The sequence below is a fragment of the Sorex fumeus genome, unplaced genomic scaffold, assembly GCF_029834395.1.
Source record: "Sorex fumeus unplaced genomic scaffold, SorFum_2.1 ptg000002l, whole genome shotgun sequence".
Classification (NCBI taxonomy): domain Eukaryota; kingdom Metazoa; phylum Chordata; class Mammalia; order Eulipotyphla; family Soricidae; genus Sorex; species Sorex fumeus.
In genome coordinates this window covers 44393931-44415327 of record NW_026606059.1, presented here as the reverse complement: position 1 = coordinate 44415327, position 21397 = coordinate 44393931, and the positions used below count along the sequence as shown (strand labels likewise).

The 21397-nt window shown below is 36.4% G+C and overlaps 1 protein-coding gene across 2 annotated transcripts in view; it reads left to right on the top strand.

Moving 5' to 3' along the window:
• Positions 1–21148, top strand: part of KHDRBS3 (KH RNA binding domain containing, signal transduction associated 3) — a 166109-nt gene extending 144961 nt beyond the window's left edge. The window contains exons 8-11 of one of the 2 annotated variants that reach the window (XR_008795384.1): positions 4032–4090; positions 5942–6091; positions 7477–7535; positions 20946–21148. Coding sequence is in view for 1 of the 2 variants with exons in the window: in XM_056136856.1 (XP_055992831.1) it covers positions 4032–4090; positions 5942–6033 (151 nt within the window). In the remaining variant the exon portion in view is untranslated. Of the gene's footprint in view, positions 1–4031; positions 4091–5941; positions 6553–7476; positions 7536–20945 lie in introns of those variants that run through there. The other variant, XM_056136856.1, reaches the window with a different exon arrangement.
• Positions 21149–21397: the final 249 nt, after the last annotated feature.

The window sequence follows — 21397 nt, the reverse complement described above, 5'->3', positions numbered from 1 at the left end:
TTTTGAATGTTACTGAGAGCCAAGAAATTCAGTACAAGGATACATGACTTGGCATAAAATGTATTCAGATTTATATATTCACAGAGAAGAATAAAAATAGGAGCCCGGCCTTCATTTAATTCTCTGGCTAACGATCTTATATTTATTTCTTTGTGTGTGTGTGTGTGTGTGTGTGTGTGTATGCATATTATATTGTGAAATTACTCATCAGCAACTTTCCTCAACTCCTCTCAGACTGGGGCTCCTCCGTGACCTTTATCATACTTAAGACTTTCTCAGCCCTACATCTATATTAAAAGATGGGCTGTATTTCATTCTAATGTATAGTTTTAGCCTCCAAACTATTCTCACCTAACTATGGAAGGTTGTCTATTGATGACACAGATAGCATATTTTTTAAACCATATGGAAAAGTGTGATAAAGAGACTGTTTCATTGTATTTTGAAGAAATCCCAGTTCCAAAGTTGGTGTTTCTGAGAAATTATTGTTGAAGTTAATCAATAGTTATAGTTAGAATGCAGAAGTTTGTGTCAGATGTCTAAGGGCCAGAGAGGCAGGACAGCAGGGAGAATGCTTCCTTTTAAACAGCCAACCTGGGTTTGGTCCCCAGAAGTTCATATTTGTCCCCTGAGAAATGCTACTGAGTGTGACCACCCCCCCAAAAAAAGCTATGTCTAACTGAACTCTAGTTCTCTGTTGTCTGGAAATTCATAGATCAACTTGTAAAAGTAATTTTCCTTTATACTTCTTTTATACCGAAATCACCGAGAACTAGATGGGAAGGAAATAAGGAGAGTTGCAATAGGGGATGTTGGCTTGGGACTGGGGGAAGGGGGTTTGGGGAGAGAACTTCTTAATGGGAATGAGGAATGCTCCCTGAACAGACAAAAACATAAGCAAATACAAAATCAGAGTGATTCCAGTGAACGTAGATAGAATTTGGTGGAAAGGCTGAAGAAGAGAGGATAAATGTCAGGGATTTCTTCTTAATCTAGACATGGAGAGATCTGGGGGCTTGGATTTTTTTTGTCCTTTTGAGCCCATTGATAGAGAGTAGATTTCTCAGGGTCACACGACCTTCGTTCCCACTGCCAGATATGCTCCTTCTTATTTCTTGGCTCACATTTGTAGAATCAGGCACCTTGCAGAAAATGAGTTAATGATCAGCATTTTGATATCCTTGGTCTCCTCAGTGGGGGTGAACATGGAAGGACAGAAGGTCTAAGAACCGTGGTGTAAAGCCCACTCTGAATCTATTGAGGGAGGAAGGCCTTTGCTGCTATAACTTTTTTGATGGAGTTGAAGCATATGTGGCCAAATGTATTTTCTTTCCTTTTATTAATTCCTTTAGTCATATCCATAAATGAAAAATCTTTTAGTTTTTCTTTTTTGACCCTTTGCCATTTGTTGGTTTTTTACTTTACCCTTGGAAAATAGCACACATCTTTGGTTAATAGACATTTTAGGTGCACAAAATGAAATGCTGTGAAAGCAATTCAGACGGAACTGACAGGTATGAGAATGGGGCTCAGCTGCTTCCAGCTTCTTGGCTTGATGACAGTCTTGCAATAACTAATCAGAAACTGGGGGAAATGATAGAAAATGTCAGTTTAAGGTTTTCACTTGTCAAAACTAAGATAGTCTTATCACCAAGCCATTGCAGACCAAATTATACTACTCTTTATCCATCTCGTTTATTGGAAAACACTGGGTTTTTTGTTGTTGTTTATTTGTTTGTATTTTGGGGGCAGCACAGGGCTTGTGTTTTGGCTACAGCCAGCTGTGCTTAGGGCTTACTTCTGGCTTTGCTCTCAGGAATTACTTCTGGAGGGCTCCATATCCAGCATGTGCATTATGTATACATGGGCTGGAGCAATAGCACAACGGGTAGGGCATTTGCCTTGCGTGCAGCCAGACCTGCTGAGCTGGGTTCGATTCCTCCACCCCTCTCGTATAGCCCGGCAAGATACTGAGAGTATCTCACCCGCACGTCAAAGCCTGGCAAGCTACCCATGATGTATTCAATATGCCAAACACAGTAACAACAAGTCTCATGATGTTACTGCTCCTGCTCCAGCAATTCAATGAACAATGGGAGGACAGTGACAGTGATATATACATACATATATATATATATATATATATATGCCAAATAGTGTTAAACATTTTGGAGTCACATTTTTCATTTACTCTGAGGAAATAAAAAGGACTCTTAATTTGACTAGAAAAGAGTTGTTTATTAATTACTCAAAGGAAGCTTTGGAAGCTGCTGTTTAATTCTTATGTTTATTAGTCTCAGTCCCTGTCATTTGTAGTGAGTGCCAGGTTAAACAGTGGGGATCTGTCTAAGTAAAGGATATCCTTTTCCATTTATTAAGAGGTTGCTCTCATTTTATCTGTGCAACAGAGTTAAAATTCTTAAGAATATCCATATTTTATTTGCCTGAAGGAGGGGAAAGAACATTTCTCACAAAAGATCTATCCAGTCAAGTTTAAGACAAAAACAGACCTTAACCTCTCTCTCATTGGAATTGCTAACCTCCAAGTGTGGCCTTGCAATCCAATGGACTTGACGTCTTTTTTTTTCTATGGGATTATATTTGTGTGTATCTCTTATGCTCTGCACTTGCAATTGTATGGATATTACCTCAGGGGCGGTTATGTTGACTCTAGTGTGGGTCTCAGAAGCTGCTGTAGAGTGACACAACATATATTTTTATTATTATTCCTATAAATAGATTCTTAAAGTGTAAGAATTTGTATCATCTGAACTGTATCATCATCCTGAAGCTGGAATTATGGGAATGTTTATTTTTCATGACAGTCCAAAATATTAAATTCAGGATCATAATTTTCCTACAAACATAAGTAGAGTGGGAAAGGAGAAAGCGTGGTAGTCTGAAGGATTACCCTTTTTCACATACTCCGAATAGTATCCAGTACTAAATATAGTGGGCTGGAGCGATAGCACAGCAGGTAGGGTGTTTTTGCCTTGTGCGCAGCCAGCCTGGCTGAGCCTGGTTCAATTCCTCCACTCCTCTCGGAGAGCCCGGCAAGCTACCAAGAGTATCTCACCTGCATGGCAAAGCCTGGCAAGCTACCTGTGACGTATTCGATATGCCAAACACAGTAACAACAAGTCTCAAAATGGAGACGTTACTGGGCCCACTTGAGCAAATCGATGAACAATGGGAGGACAGTGACAGTGACTAACTATAGCTATTTATGGTTTAGCCTGAGCTTTCCCCGAGTTTAAATATATTTTCTACTTGTAGCCTGGCTTTCACATACCTTTAAAATGGTCATGGTGTTAAACTCCCAGTTGTAGGTTCATAGCTCAAGATGTTGTTTTCCCTTTTTATAGACCCTATAAAGGCATCCTGGCCAGAGAGAGCACACAACCTCCTTTGCGTGATGTAGTCATTGGTATTGAATCCCAGGTGGCTGGCTGCTTCCTGGTGGTTATCTTCACTAGCACCCATTACTTTAAAACACATCATTTTGGGTGCTATATGATATGCATCCACAGTCTAAACAGGATCAAATTTTCTGCGACTAGTTCTTCCTTTCTATATGTAATTATTGGAAGGAAGCTATGGTTTCTCTCCTCCTCTACTGGTACATACCATACATGAGCCCAACCCATTTCTTCATATACATGAACTACTGTAACTGTCCACTACACATCCCTCTTTTGCTAGACACTCCTCTCCAGGTCAGATACAGTTTTTCATGTATATAGAAGGCACTTACTTTCTGCTTTTGGGCAACTGCTCGAAATTGTCAGACATCTTTATTATGTATTAGCATAGAGAGCTAAGACAGTGGTCTTTGATGATACTGAATCTTAATCCTTTTGTATTACAGCTATCACCTCAGTAGGGATTTCTTTTAGATTTAGCTTTCCCCTTTTTTAAGTTTTCTTTAATTTTAGGATATGTCATTGAATATAATTTAAATTCACCCTCAAGCCATTTGTTCTAACTATGATTTTACTTTTTCTTTCCATATTTGCTTATGTGTATTTCAGTGGTGGTGATTACTATGATTATGGACACGGGCTCAATGAAGAGAGTTACGATTCCTACGGTAAGTGACTGGACAGGGGACAGGATTATCGGAGATCTCACTTGAGGTGGAATTTATAATATATTTTACTCTGAAACAGGTCCTTCTTAGTTTACCTGTGCATATCTAGGTATTTTTAGAAACTTATTTAATATTTAATTTTTCTATTTGAAGGAGACTAAAGACTTTGAGAAAAATTGCAGAAAATCAAATTCCAAACATAGATTTTCAGTTTGGGTTGATTGCCACACTCTGATTTTCTCATCAGCAGAATAGTTGCCAAATACTTGACAGCATGATTTTTTTAAAAGTATCTTTGCTTCGTGGTATTAAAGGAAAATGAAGAAGTTGACACTACAGCTCTAAAGTGGTTTTAGATATCACCCCATCCTTATATTATAATTCATCCCCAATTGCAAATACTCTAAGAGCATTACAATGGAAGTCACTTCACAAAGGTTGCAGAAGCATTGACCTGGAAAAGATGGAACGCTTTATCAGACTTGCAGAGATATAGCAAAACCACACATCATTTAGTGCGACTGTTAGAGATACTAAAGAAACCACGTCCAATGTCTCAATATGCAAAAAAGTCTCAATATGCAGAAGGATGACAGTTTTAATTACAGGAATTGGCAAAAACAAAGTAATGATGGTAAGATGCTCCTTTGCCGCAAGGCAAGATCAGAGAAGTTGAAGCTTCAATCATTTGCAAAGCTCTGATGAATGCACATGAAATGAGATTCTGGCTAATGGATGTTATGACATTTTTCTGAACATAACTGAAAAGACACTTTTCAATGAATCTTTTAATAAGTACATTTTGTTACATCATCTACCCCAAGATGTGATGACCTTAGGATGGACTTTTTTGTTGTTGTTGTCATTATTCATAACACTTAAGAGAAATACCTTGGTTTGCTGAATGCCATCTACTTAAATTGAAATGGGTTGGCTTGAGGGAATGACGTTGATTGCATGTTTGTACCAAAGAAGAGGTCATTCTAAGCATATTTCCTTCACAGATTTTTTTTTAAATTGGTCTCTGTGGACACATGGCTTTTAAATTGCTGTATATTGCAGCAGAGGTGTTAACTCTTTGCTGTCAAAAACATGTCGATCTCTCATTGAAAGTGCTGAAATTGAATAAGTGTAATTTCAGGAGATAGAGACAGAAAATGTTTTTGATTTTAACACTGTCTTTGGGTATGGATATAATGTTGTAAATGAAATTTGACACATCATTAAGTTTTTTTTGTGTTCACTATTGTAGTTTATAGTATATATATTACATATATATACATATAGTTTATAGTTATAAAGCTTTTTCCAAAGCTTTTGCTTTCAATGAAGCACCTGTGAAAATTAATGAAACATTTCTCTTGCTATCTTAATATTCCTACTTTACTTTTCAGTTTTCCTGCTTTTGGCTTCATAATTTTTATTTATGTTTTCTTTGTTTTTGCAACTAAAACTAAGAGCTTACTGAATCTTTTTCTATATTCTGTTCCATTTATAAATTTTTGATGTTCAGCAAAAAGACATTCAATTTGTATTTTGAACTTTATGAGCTTTTTCAACTGAATGACCAAAAGGAAAATTCTTCAAAATTGTTTACCCTGCAAAATACAAACATATGTTTTGCATATTGATAGGGTTTACTAATGAGATAACTTTTTATCATGCTTCTATTTTTTATAACTAAATTTGTGGGGTTTGTGTGTGTGTGTGTGCATTTTCAGTTCATCAGAGATCTATATCTTATCTTCAATATGAAATCTACCTTTGATTTAGGGCTAAGTCGGTTTTTGAAAATGAAGCCAGTATGACCCATGGCAGTGATCTAATTGCAATTTATCTTACTTACTTTAGGGCAAGAGGACTGGACTAATTCAAGACATAAGGCACCCTCAGCAAGGACCACGAAGGGCGTCTACAGAGACCAGCCATATGGCAGATACTGATTGTACTGTCTGATGTTGTGAAATAGCCAGTCTCCACCAGTCCCGTATACTGTTCAAAGTAATTTTTTTCTATGAACAAATCCCTTTTTAAATAAATCAAATGCTTAAAATCTGAATGGATGGAACTTAAAACTACTTCGTTGAAACATCAAGCTTGGCAGAAAAAAAAAGACATGTAAAATTCTGTTATTTCCAGTCTGTATATGAAAAAAAAATAGGTCATCAAAAGAAAAAAAATAACTTTGATTTAACTAGTGTTAAAAAATAGGTTTACTAAATATGTTAATCCATCCTTTTAACATAAGCCTCACCTTTCATTTTAAAGGTTTCCATAGAATTTAGTTATTTTATCTTTCAGCCATATGCTATTTTTTTTTTCTCTTGCCAACATGCGTAAAAAGGGAAGCCAATGACAAGTGCAAATAATGTGGTATTCTTTTGTAACTCAAGTCTTGAAATGTTCTGTAGTGTTAAGCAAAGTCTTCTCTTGCTTGATACTAAATAAACTTTTGAAAGAAATTTTGTGTGTGTGAGCTAACAATTTCATGCTTTTCTTATTAAAAAGGCCTTCATAAATAGCTGTAAACAGGGAAAGAATCATTTAACAACGCTTGTCATAAAAGGGTCACACTAAACATTGTACAACTTATTTTAAAAGTGGTATAAAACTAAATGTACCATTATATATCCTCACTGTAGGTTTAAATGCTGTTTAAAGAATCCAACTGGTATCAGGCTGCTTTGTGGCACGTTAAAACTACGCAAACCAAATCTTGTTTAAAAAAACTGGTTTAAAATAACTACTGATTTTCTGAAAAAGATGTGATCAGTTTTCATCTTGTTGAGCATTTTTTCACTAGTGCAACTTTGGATTTTTTATGAGAATTTTGGTACCTTAATGAACACCTCGCTCCATGCTGGAAGCAATAAGCACAAAGCTTTTAAAGACATTCTGACTTGACTAATTGAGGTCGCACTCGCCAAGGCTGAGGATGTGTAACCCTTAAACGGTCTTCATTTTCAAAGGTAAATAAATCAAATAAGATTTTAATCTCACTTAATTTATCTTAATATAACTAATAAAACCAGAAAGATTACAACTTAGCAAGTTTTCATTATCCATTTTTAGAAAGGTTTAAGGAGCACCTAAATTCTCATTTTAAAAAGTTTAATTTGTTTTAGTAATCTAAAAAGCCTTAGTTTAGCCAGTTTAATTGGGGCCAATTATTCCCTGTTAAACAAATGTAAAACCTCATAACTAGTTGTTTGTAATAGTAATACATTATTTGATTAGTAATTGAGGGCACTTCTTAAAACTGACAAATATTTAATAAAGTTATTTAATCATTTGACTTTTTGAAATTGTAGATTATGTAAAATGTTTAATTTTTATTTCTGAGGGATTTTCTTCTCTTTGAGTAAAAAGGTCTTTTCTTTTATTAGGAAATGTCAGCCATCTTGAAAAGTCAAAGGAACTGGTTTTGCACCTAGAGCAAGAAAAGGTAAGTGCCTTTTGTTGCGATAATTTCTATGTGCAGAAAAGACGAAGGCAATTTCATGCTTGTTTAGAGTCATACAGAAGATTTTCCATGTTAGTTTCTATTACTGTCACTAGTGATTATGGCAAATTAACTCCTCCAGTCAGAAAAGAAGCTTTCAGGATGTAAACAAATCAGACCAGGTCGGTTTTTGTTTAAACTGTAGAGGTCACAGTCTCAGATTCTGGCAGCATTGAAAAGGCAGTTTAGTGAGTCAGATGGTCCTCTAATTTTTATTTTTTTTTTTTAGAAAAATGTGTTTATCACTTCCATAGGCAGTAAGTCACAAGTGCTTCAAATTTGGGAGAATAATTATCTTGGAATCATCGAAGTAAGATAATTTGTCTAGTTTGCTGACTTTTTTTAGTTTTCATAATGCAAATTATTAGTTTTTTAAGGTAAATGTTATAAGCTGTTATCTTTAATTATATGCTTTTTTGTCTAGTGATGTTTGAAGGAAAATTGAGTCTGATTTCATTTTTCAGATGTGATTGGCTTTTTTTTTTCCCCAATTTAAAGAGATCTACTTTGGTGGGTCAGATAGCACTATAGTTAAGGTGCCTACTTTGCCTGTGGCAGAGATGGGTTCCATCCCTAGTTCAATTTCCTGCTCCTTATAAGGTCCCCCAGACACTGCTAGGAGTGATTCCAGAACACAGGGCCTCAAGATACCCTGAGCACTGCCAGGGGTAGCCTTGAAAACAGAAAAATAATTTAAAAGTTATCTCAAGCTGAAACAGTTTGAATAGAATTAGGTTAGTTTTCAGGATGTGAGACTTCCACAAGTAGTCTTGTTTTTGTTTTGTTTCTTATAAATTATCAGCAATATTACTTGAATACTGAAATTCCAAAGATTTTATTTATTCTAAGGATTTGTACTTAGGTTCTGCTGTTTACTATGTTATCATGTAGTATTATGTTAAGAAATAGTTGATAGACACTGCAGTACTTTGTAACCTAATTACTTTGTAATTATACAGCATATGAAGTTTGATTGTCAAAGTTGAATGTAAATACTTAATATAGGGAAAAGTTGAATTATTTTTTTCTTAATTAAAATTTTAACCTGAAATAAATAGTTGACATTAGGAAGAAAAGCATTAATCTTATAGGAGAAAATAAATACATTTTAATAATTTTATTGATATATTAGAGTAGAAAGAGAATGTGGTATGTCATACTTTGCAGGGTGAATGTGTGGCCCCACCCAGCAATGCTCAGGCTTATTCCTGACTTAGTGCCAAGGCATCAATCAGTCCTGGTAGTGCTCAGTGAACTACATGAAGCATTTGGGCTCAGAATGGAATTGGCTCTGTCTTAAGGCAAGGGTTTTAATCTATATACTAGCTCTCTTGCCTCACTATCACTTTTTTTAAGCCTAGATTGTTAAATTTATCTATTTAATTGGGGGAAAGGACTTGGCACACACCAGTCAAGGTTCAAAGCCTAGGGATTATTCTTGACTGTACGCAGGAATCATACTGGCAGCCTCAGAGGATCATATGGGATGCCAGGAATCGAACCTAGGTCACCCGCATGCAAGGCAAGTGTTTTAAACTTGCTAGACTTCATCTCTAACCCCTGTCATTTTCTCTAGTAATTTTTTTAACAGTTGGCATGAGGAATAATAAACAAATATTGCTTAAAGCAGGAATTATGACTAGATCCCAAGAGGATCTTCTCCAACATATTTTCCTGAGAGCTAATTGATAAGAATTGTACGATTTTATGGTTAGTTTTTTCTTTTAAAAGCCCAGTCCATAGTTCTCTTGGCATAATAGCAGGGATTGTGAGTCAGAAATACCAGGACTACCAAGAACACTTGGGCATAACAGTTCTGTTTGGATTTCAAGGACTCTCATCCTTTACTTGGTTTATGCTCTACTAAATCTTGTTTCCTACATGAACAGCAAGAATTCACGAGAGGAGCAATCTTTTTCATTCCCAACGAATATATTGCATCCTTCCCAGATCTTTCCTCTAGCTTTCATCTCCCCCATGGAATTCACTTATTTTTCATTTAACAGTAGTTACTAAGAAAGAGTTCTACACTACATCAATGTAGGCATTCAGCAATCTGCAATGTGTCATTCTGCCTTATTCTGAAATCAACAGGAAATGAATTTTTACAGGTGTTAGGCTGACTCTAAGTACTCTTTACTATATTACTACTGTGCTTTCTGCTCTGTGGTTTACCCACAGAAACTAGATTCTGACAGAGCTAGTTTTGTTTATGTACATTTCTCATTTCTTTATTGATAATATGACACATTGGTTTCAAATTGCCTTTATAACCAATGGTGTGCTTATTGCTTTCTATAAATTATTTCACTGAATCATTTATAGATAATATAAATAAGAATGCAGAAGACTTTGTCATTGCCATTTTTTAGAAATTTATTACAGTTTATCTGGTTAGAGTGTTAACATTTATGGTATTGATCAACAAAGTTGCTGCATCCTCACCCTCACCACCACAGAATTGCACAGTATCCTCCACCAATGGCCTTTTCTTACTTTCAGTCTCCTTCTTCATTCCTCCTCTCCCTTCACAGCTAGGTAATCTGAGTTTTTAATCCAAGGCCAAGGACTTTCATTGATTGATACTACGCCTAGTTTTATCACTCTATCTGACAGATAAGTGACATCAGCCAGTATATGTCCTCCTTTCTCTGACTTATTTGGCTTAATTTGCTGCCATTCTTTCCATACAAGTTGTCATCACCATTTTACAATGGGAGACATTAACATTTCAAGAGATGACACAATCACTAAGGAAACATGTTCTAACTAGCACAGCCAAGTTTTGAACCACTTGTTTCAATCTTGTCTAGAGGCCGACACTGCTATCATTTCTCTGATTTAGTTTGAGACTCCTTCACTAGCCTAAAGATCAGCCCTAAGAGCTAACTTTGCCATCACCCTGTGTGCCTGACCATAGCTTCCACAGCATGGAGCAGTGGCTAGACTTCATATTTGATTACCATTCTCTTCTCTGTCCTCTTCTGACCTTGCCTTAAGTTCTGCCTGCCCTGGAAAGATTCTTCATATTTAGGTTCTGAATCTTTGTCTATTCAAGGTATTCCAGAATGAATTTGTATCTGTATTCCTTTGGCTACATTGACTAAGCATCTGCCATGCTGCAGACAGTGGAAATGCAGTGATGAATGACACGGTCCTGTCCTTGAAGGTACCATAGTCTGCTAGAGAAAGAAGCAACAGAGGAATCAATAGAGCTGTGACAGACAGATACATGAAAGAGAGCATGTAAGTCAAGTGGTTGATGAAGTGCCAGCAAGCACATTGACTAGTAGAAGCAAAATAAATAGGTAGGGCCTACTTGGAAGGATTTCATCCCAGTTCTGTCACTAACTGGCCCTGTAACCTTAGGTAAGTAACTTAGCCCCACTAAAGCGTGAGTTTTCCCCCTACATAAAATGAGTATAATAATGATTTCTACCTCAGCATTGCTATGAATATTAGAATTATGTGTATCAAAAATATGCTTGAAACTACTCATTTATTGTCTAATGTAAATATTTAGAATTATAAGAAAGTATAATCTAGGAAACTTTCATTACACTTAAACATTAGGGGATAGAAAACTGTCTGCATAAGCACAAGACACGCTTGAGGTTCTTAGGTCTGTTAAGCCTAAATATAAAACTATATTGAAATGTAACATTCTTGTTGCCTTCCATCTTCCATATTGTGTTCTCTAGTTAGTGATCGTGTCCTTTTTGGTTTGTGTTCCATAAAGAACTTTGATAACCTTTATTTTCCATGGTTGTTAATGAATTAGCCCTAAAAAAGGTTCCTTGCTTTTTTCCTCTTATGAGACCAGTTAACATAGTGTTTGGCAAAGTAAGACTTTATCAGCATAAAGAGTATGAAAGAATTGCACAGTATGATTACTCACACTTTTAGTAAAAGGCAGGAAGAGTAAACAGATATTTAATAGGGAAACAGCATCCTTGTATTAGTGGGATTACAATTACAGTGCAGCTCCTTTGATATAACTCAAAATGGCTGTGCTCACTCTGTGGGGAGACGGACCCAGTATTTAAAATTGGCAAGTTGAATAAATGGTAAAAATGTTGACACATGTGTTTGCCAGCACATTGTACCTGGGCACATGCTGCCCACATCTCTCCTCTTGAGATGTGAACTTTCATATTTTAGCGCTGGAGTATGTATGGACTCTCTGTTCTGGAGAAGCCTGTATTCATTCGTTCATTCATTCATTCATTCATTCATTCTCTCTCTCTCCCCCTTTCCTCCCCTCCCCATCTTCTTAAAAAATTCCAAATAAAAGCTGTTTTTACTTATAAAAATGTTTAAAAGCTTGTACTCAAAAAGTGAATTAACCGAAACATAAACCACTTTGTAGGGCATATAGGATGAATATAAATCATATGTCTTCTATGCAAATAGCATATACTTTTTTGTTGCTGTTCAGTGTCTTGTAAAAGAGCCATCATTTTTAAAGTAGGAAAAAATTTTATTTTCTGTAAGTGTTCAGAAGTTTCAGGAGAAAACTCTTAGCATACCACATCCACCACGAAGGTTCTAATACCCCCCATCCACTGTCCCGAATGAAGGCCATTCCTTTCATATCCCAACACAACCTCAGTTCTCTCTTAAGATTTCAAGAGTTCTAAAGTGAAGTGAGAAGATGTGAGGTCATTCAGTATCTGCCTTTCTGATTTTGACTTTCATCACTTAATGTAACACCCTCTTCTATATTCCATGTTGTAGAAAAATGATGTACTTGTCAGAGCTAATTAGTAGTCATGTATGTATATCAAAGGTTCCCGAGCTTTATTGACCTACCACTCACTTTCAGAGAAATAAAATCATTTCATCTCCTAGTTGCTCTGCAGGCTGCTACCCCCTTACCCCCATCTTCCCTTGGGCTGCTTTAGCACCGCTCTCTGCCCGAGGCAGAGGTTAAGTCAGTGTCACCCACTTTGGGCAACTCTGGTGTATATTTGCTTTTACCGCTTACCTGTCATTGGGCACTGGTATTATTTCTATGTCTCTGCTTTTAGAAATAGCACTGCAGTAAATGTAAGTGTATGTGTGTATATCTTGTGGCCTTTGGGTAGATGCCCAGGAGTGGATGTTCCAGTATGTTTTTGATTCATTCAGTAATCTCAGTACAGTTTTCCATAGATTCTGAACCACATCACTTTTCCAGCAGCACTTCCTGTAAGAGCTCCTTTTTGTCTTTCATTCCTTTCAGCTCTGTTTTTTTTCCCTTTGTCATTTAAGCCATTCTCACTGATGTGAGGTAGTATCTTCATTTGTTACGCATTTTCCTTATAATCAGTGATGATGAACTTTTATTTCTTATGACTACTGGCCATTCATAAATCTTTTTTTTTTTTGATTTGTAAAACTGTGAGGGCTCCTCCCAATTCTGTGCTTGGGAATCACTACCATGGGGCACCAGAGACCATTCAATAGCACCAGAATGCAAAGCCTCCCGTGTTCAAAGCAGGTACTTGTATCATTGAGCTATCGCTCTAACCCTTTGTGTTCTTTGAAGAAGTGTTTGTTCTCCCAACATCATTTTTGGAAAAGGCTTTCTCCTGTGCATTTTAACTCTGTCACAGATTAGTGTATGTTTATTTGAAGGTTTATTTCTGAGTTTTCAGTTTTATTCTAAAAATAAAACTGGTTTATTTCACTGCCACACTGCTTTGATTACTATAGTCTTGAATATATATTGATAGTTTAAATACAATGCCTTCCAACTTCATTTGTTTCGGGATTATTTTGTTTTGCAAGGTCCTCTTATGGCTCTGTACAAATTTTGATAATTTATTCATTCTCTGGTCTTGAAGAATGCCATTGTAACTTGGATAGGGATTGCACTGAATCTCTATAATGCTTTATGTGTGATAGTCATTTTAGCAATAGTACTCTTTAGCTTCATGACTGTGGACTTTGTTTCCATTTCTGATGTTCTTTCTGTTAGTAATTTATAGCTTTTAGTGTATTAATATTTTGACTCCTTTAATAATTCTTACATAGTTGATTCTTTTAGATGCAATTTTAAGTGGAATTTTTAAAATGTAAATTCTCTTCTTGCACTTGGAATAACTGCATAAAAACCATAAAAAGTAAAAATATTGTAATTCTCTTACAGTAAACTACAATACAACATAATAAAATCAAAATAAATTTTCTGTTCTAGCACATTGCATCTATAAATATAGCTTCTTTTGTATGTTGATGTTGATTTTGTAGTTTCCCACCTGGACTTAATATTTCTAAAACTTTTTTCTGTGAAATATATAGTGGAGTTACATATATTATCATGCCATATACAAATAGTCATACTGTGTCACTGTCAACGAATCACTGTCACTCCTTGTTCATCGATTTTCTCAAGTGGGCGCCCGTAACCTCTCCATTCATCCCAGCCCTGTGATTTTAGAAGCCTCTTCTAACTTGTCCTTCCCAATGCATATAGTCATAGTTAACTTTTTATTCATTTTTGCAGCCTTTTTATTTACTTCTTAATTTTTGTGGTTAGGACTTCAAATGTTGAGGTGAATAATATCACTGAAACCAAACTTCCTTGTGTCTAATATTAGAAGAAAATTTCTTAGTATTTTGCTATTGAGTAGATGTTAGCTGTGGGTCAGTTAGTTGTTAGCCTTTAATATAGAGATTTTGTTCCTTCTGCTTAGTTGACTGTAAACAGATGCTAATTTTTGGCAAAAGCTTTGTCTGAATTCGGTTCACTAAGATTTTGTTGATTTTTATATCTACATTAATCAGGCATCTGGTCCATTGTTCTGTTTGGTTTTGGGTTTTTTTCTGTTTGCTTTTGACCTCAGAAATTGGAAGAATTTCTGCTTTGCTCATTTTCTAGATTTGGGAAAGGAAAAGTGATAATTACTGTATGGGCTTGGTAGAACTCTAGTAAATCTATTAAACCTGAACTTGTGTGTGGGAGGCATACTTTGGATGACTCTTTCAGTCTCCTTGGAGTATTTGGTCTGATCAGATTTTCTGTTTCATCCTGATTCAGTCACATGGGGTTGTCTTCTAGGTACTCCAATTTGGTGGCACAAAGCAGTCCCTAATAGTCTGACAGTTCTTTGTATTTATGTGGTGTCTCTGTTTTAACTTTTACCTCGTTTGTTTCTGTTCCTATTATAGTATGGTAATAGCAGATCTAGTAAATCTAGTACAGGTTTATAAATCTTGTTTATTCTTTCAAAGAACCATTTTTGGTTTCATTGATTTTTGTGTTTTTTAAAAGTCATTTTTTTATCAGCTCTTTAATTTTGCTTTCTTTCTTTCTGCTGAATGTAGATTTTTATTGCTCTTTTTATGGTTCCTTACGTTTGTATATCAAAATGCTTATTTAAATATTTTCCTTGCACTTAGCAATGTAAACTTGTATTGCTTTGAATTTTCCTCATATTACACTGTTACTGTCTATATTTTTATAATGCTTGCCTTCTTCATTCTCAGTTGAAGCTGTAATTCAGTTTTTCTCTTACTTTATTGTTAACCCAGTAGTTATTTAATAGCATGTTGTTTTGTCTCCAAATGAATTCTGGGTAATTTCTACTATCATAGTATTGTGGTCTGAAAAGATACTTGTTATTATATCAATTTTTATGACTTTATTCATGCTTCTTTTGTGTCCCAGTGTATAGTCTGTCATGAACAGTGCCCCATGTGTACTGAAAAAAATGTTTATATGGTCTTTGGTGGGGGTAGGAAATTAAAGCTCTTTGTAAATATCTGTTAAGACCAGTTCTTTATTTGTTGCATTAGTTAATATATTGGTTGTATTAATACATTAATGTACTAATCATTGTATATTCTATTATTACCCTTTTTAGTGAAATCTTCTTTGCCCCTTTTAACTGTAGTTGTCCTTGCCCTTTGGAGACTGATACTTCCTGTACAATTATTGTCTAATCTTTTACTTTCAACCTATATTTATCACTGATGTCCAAGTGAATATCTTGTAATAAAAGGATGTTTGTTTTTTGCTTCTTGATCCACCCTGTGCCATATAATTGGTTAGTTAATACCTTTAATAGATTATTTAGGTTAAAACTTTAGTACAATTTTCTTGCATATATCTGCGTGTTTTGAATTTGCCTTAGTTTCTTGGAGCTTTTCTTATCCACTCCTCACCCCACCTTGTATGTTGATATGTGGCTGTTATATAGTGATCACGTTCTATTTGCTAGATAGTGTTGCTTTCAACTGCCATGAAATTTTTATACGATGTTCTAAATTGATATCCCCTTTTAACTGTAAATAAACCATATCTCGAATTCATTTTTAGACCCCATTATTTTTACTCTTCTTTCCCACACTTTACATTTTGTGAGTTTCATTTTTTTTTATGTATGAGTACTGCTATTTATTCAGCAACTGATTAGGCTGATTGAATTGGGCATAAACTCCACCTTTTTGTTTTTTTTCATTTTTTTGTAATTTTATTTATTGAATAACCATGAGAGCAGTTACAAAGCTTTCGGGTTTAAGTCTAGGTCATACAATGAAACACCGTACCTTCATCACTGCCCATTCTCCACCACCAAAAACCCCAGTATACCCCCATTTCACACCCTCCCCCTACCTGTGGGGCAGATGATTTCCACATTACTCTCTCTCTCTACTTTGATTGCACTCGATATTTTGACACCAGACCCACCATTATTATTTGCAATTTTACCCCAACACTCAGATCTGTCGAAAAGGCAACAGTAGACAATTTGTTTTCTATTGCTGGTTATGAATAACAGATGATGCCGCACAGCTGCAGTAGTGGCCACGCAATTTTGAAATTCCAAAATTTTAACAAATCGGGAGGGATTTCTGCTAAAACCTGCTGGGTTCCGAGATTTGTTCCTGAGTCTTTGGGATCATGGCCGTTAAGCAGCTTAATCAGGAACCAGAGAGGCCGTTTGTGGGCGGCAACTTTGGGTCTTGTTGGGACAGGGAGGAAAGGTCCAGCTCCACCCCCACCCCATAAGGCCCCACATGTCTCGTCACTGCGGGCCCAAACCTGACTGTCCAGTGGTCTCTGGAGGATGATGGCCACTAGGCCGTCAGGGGGAACAGGCCAAGGCACAAAACCTGGGGTGGCCCATCACCGGTAACCTACTGCAGGGACCAGATGCATTTCTGACAAAGCCATTGGGTTTCGAGGTCTGAATCTCTGGGATCATGGCCATTAAGCAGTCTGATCAGGAACCAGAGAGGCCATGCCTCCAATTATATAGTTGAGCTGGAGGTGGTATGCGGGTGTGTGGGTGTGTCTCCCACATACCTAACTATTGGCCATTTACTTTCTTGGTAAACTTTGCCACAAATTTTTGGGGTGTGGCCAAAGGCACAGCAGCAATTTGGGGATATCTGGAAGTCTGAAGGCGCCATCAGTCTGCTGATGCACTCACCTTACAGGTACAGACTGACCTGATTGCAACAACATTTTGTGAGTTTTTTATGGTTTCTATGTGGAGTTTCTTTGTCTTTAGAGAAGACCCTTTAATTCTTTTTTGTAGTGCTGGTTTCTTGAACCCAAATTCTTTTTAATTGTTGAAACAGATCTTAATCACTCTTTCAAATCTGAGTGATAATTCTATCCTGCCGATAGAATGTTTTGACTAAAGACTTTTTTCATTCAACACTTCAGTTATAATCATATAGGCTTTACATCCTGTAGAGATTCCATTACTCTATCTGTGAGTGTAAAGAAGCCTTCCCTTTACATGAGTCTTTGTTTTTTACTCTTGCTGCTTTTAAAATACATCTCTCTCTCTTTGGCTTTCCATCTTAATTAAAGTATGTCTTGGCAGTTTTTATCTGAGACATTTTTCAGAATATATTTTAATCTGAGTTTTACCCTCTTATTTATTGAAACTGATTCTGAATGAAATTATTAATTCAAGAAGAAAAATTAGCTCTGAATGCATAATACCAGTTACTGAAATTTCAGACCTTAGTGTGGTGGGATAGTCTTGTAGTTCCAGTGGTTTTCAGAACAAAACTCAGACTCTTCCTTTGAGCACAAAGCCCTGCATGGTCTTGGTCTTTACTGCTGCTCCAGCCATCTCAGCCTGGCTTCCGACACCCACCTTCTTTTCTTCAGCCTTTGTCTACCATATGCCTCAAGGTGCCTTCTAATATCCTCTTTTCAGTATTCACATCTCTTTCCTTCTCATCAGGGCCTGATAGTCTATTAAAATATGAAAGAAACCTTGAAGCATCACCTCATAAGGGATGCTTTCTGAGGCGCAATGTGTCCATATCTAGTTTAGTTGTTGAATTCACACATGCGCGCACAACTGCTGCATTTTGAAGATGATATCCTATGAGTTTAGCATATTCTTTCCCCCCTACCAGAATACAAACCTCCTTAATGCAGGTGCCATATGAATGGCAAATAGTGAGCAATTAAATATGTACATAAATACAATGAGCTGGTTCTGTTTCCCATAGTACAGGAAACTGGATTGTGTTTTAATCATCCTTCCATTTGAAGGTAATTTAATAGATTTTTTTAAATGTTGCCTTTTTAGATTTTTTTAAATGTTGTCTTTTTAACATTTTTTAAATGTTATATATATATATAAAAAAATATCACTGACCACCACTACTTGATAAATCCTGTTTTACTTTTCCTTGCCTACTACCTATTACCTGAATGCATTGATTTGTACCTAACAGACTCTGGAAGAAAGAAGAGACTATGGGAGTATGTGCCATTATAAAGTGAATAGGTGTGGTGTATTATCCTAGAGCACTTTTGTACTTGTTAATGTCTTTCCCACCACTTGAAAGATTGGGGTTTCTTAAAGACATAGCCCCCTTTTTTTGGTGAAGCAGGATAGTTTTTATTGAAATTTACTTAGAAAGACATGAGGGGACAGAAGGAGAGGAAGTGCATGTTGAAGAAAGAATGCAAACTTCTTCAGTGTGGAAAAAACAAAGACGTAGAGATAAGCAAGCATGATACATATTCAAGGGTGAACACAGACTTGAAGAGCAAGCTGACACATCCATTTCTTATTTTGCAAAATTTCCACATTCCAGCATAGTGCCAGGCAGAGAACACAGCAGGACTTTACAAGGTGTTCAATGGAGAATGAAAATGTGAATGAATAAATGAGGAAATGACACTCTTAATTTGTAAAATAGTTACACTAAGCAAATTTTATTGGTAAAATGGTCTTCTCCGTGGAAATGATATTTTCTTTCTAACCACTATCTTTTTCAATGGGAATTTGGGCTTAGGAAACCAAAAGTGATCTTTTAGTAAGAAATACATGTGGTTGTAGTACATGTTCTTACTACAAAATCCAAACCATTCCCAAAAGGATGTCATGAAAAGTAGATTTTTTTTGTTGTTGTTTTGTTTTGTTTTGTTGAGGGGTGTGATCCCTATCCAGCTGTACTTGGGAATCACTCCTAGTTCTGTTCTCAGAGAACATTCTTGGCAGTGCTAAAGGGAACACTTTAGGTGCTGGTGATTGAGTCAGCTGTTTCTGGGGCAAGCATCTTAACCCTTGTACTATCTCTCCAGCACATAAAAAACAATCTTAAATCTCTGTTTCTTTACATTCTTATATACAACTGTAGAATAAGTGTTTAAAGGTTTATCAAATTGTCATAATTGTTCTCCAGAAGTGACAGTGTTTCTTGATACACTTTCCTGGAACAAACTTAAATTTCAGTGTTTAGATATAGAAATTTATTCTAGTAAAAGTTGCTAGTGCCTATGGTAATGCAGCAGTCTCTGTGACTCATGTGTTTTAAGTGTTTTATTGCAAGCACCAAGGCCGATACATGGCAGGCCTAGAAATCTGCATGCATGAATGAAGCCACACTAATGACCTCCTGGGTATTTGGATCAGTGCACAGGGAAAACTTAAAAAAAAAAGTTCTATACCCTTATCAAATCCATGTTGGCCTTCTCTCACTCCAGGGCCCACTTTACAGTAACAAGCTATAACTGATCCAAGGGACAAACCATCATGTGGCCAGCTTTGTGCTAAGTATTTTGAACATATTGAGGAAAGGGAGTCTCTGTCCTTGTGGGGGTTATAGTCTCTCTGAGAAAGGAGAACACAGGTGGTATATCACTCCATCATCTTTGTCCACTTTCTCTTGAGTCATTCATTTCTTGCCAATTCTTAAGCACTTTTTTTTTTCACCCAAGAGTTGTGACTATCAGCCCTGGTTTTGGCCAGCTCATAAATCTGAGATTTCATCTCCCCTCAAGGTCAGATTGAGTCTGTGAGGCGTGTGTCCCTGAAAGCACTGTCATCATGCTATTCAAGAACTATTGATTGATTGATTTAAAATATTCTGCCTGATTACTCGAATTCAGCAGTTGTGGTGTCACAGAGGTCCTTAGTGTCTGAGACTGTGCCAGTAACAGATGGGTACAGCCAGAGAGGGTGCCAAGGGGGAAAGTGATGGACTTGAACTGAAAAAAGGAAAGTTTTCACTGGGAGACAAGAATAGGATTTTAAAATGAAGCTGAAATCTCTGAAGCAGATAGGAAGGAGAAAAACTTGAGATGCCATAAGCTGGTGCAGATAGGAGAGACAGAGAAACTGGAGTGGAGCGGGAGAGATGCTGAAGAGACCAGGGGTAACTAAATCTTAGGGAGCTCAAACCATGTGCCACAGCATCAGGTCAAGTCATAGGATACAAGCTGAAGAATCCCCTGAGACCAAGCTGCTGTGACCAGCACTGTAGAATTAAATATTGTGAAAGTTGTTTCTCCATTTGGATTTTTTTCCTTCCATTTTCTAATGGGTTCCGAAACAATAGGTTCATCATTTATAACATTAAAATGTATTACATTGCGTTTTGCCAAAACAGTAACGAGACTCATAATTTGTTGTGAGACGTTACTGGTGCCCGCTCGAGCAAATCGATCAACAACAGGAGGACAGTGCTACAGTGCTTCATTGTGTTAAAGCATTTTTTTAAACACCTGGAAATTGAGTCTTGTCACCAATTGTGGGGGAGGGGGGAGCTAAGGACAGTGCCAGTGTGCCCATAGAGAAACTCAGTTTATGTTTTAGCATTCAAACCATCATCCAAAACAAAGCATTGCCATTCTGAAATCAGAGCCACGAATGTCATATGGGGTGTGCTTTAATCACCACACCAGTTTCATTTCATCTCTCTTTCCAAATACAGATATTTATATTTTTAGTTTCTGTAGTTCAGTTTTGGACTGTTTCCCATAAATAACCCAATTCATATTTCTGCTTGCCTGTTTCCTCTGCCTAAGTTCTTGTGTTCCAGACAGCATGAATAATTATTAGCTTTTCAAAGTGTACAAATATATTTTATTTTCCTTTCTTTCAGGAATGTTTCTTCTAATTGTGAACTGCTTAAGAATAATGAACTCACCAACGTGCCTCGTCAGTAAATGAACTCTCTTGGGAACTAGAAAACCATCTTGATTTTTTTTGTCACAGTTTTGTCTTCTGTGAAATGTTTTATAAAATGGTATACTTTTTAATTTGGAAAGTTTTTAAAAAGGAAAGAAAATCTTATTTTGTTGTCTCATAATTACAAAAGTCATGATTTGTGTCTTATTGAATAAAGTCTGCCCATTTAAATTTCTTCTACCTTAATATAAACCTAGAAAAATAAAGTTCCAATTATTTCATCACAGCCCTAAATTTTTCACACTTGAGAGCCAGGTAGGACAGCAACTTGCTCTGAGAAGTCAAGATTCTTTATGTTTTCCAAATTTGAAAATGATTTATCCACCTCAGTTATGGACAGTAAATAAGGAAGTTTTATGCCAAAGT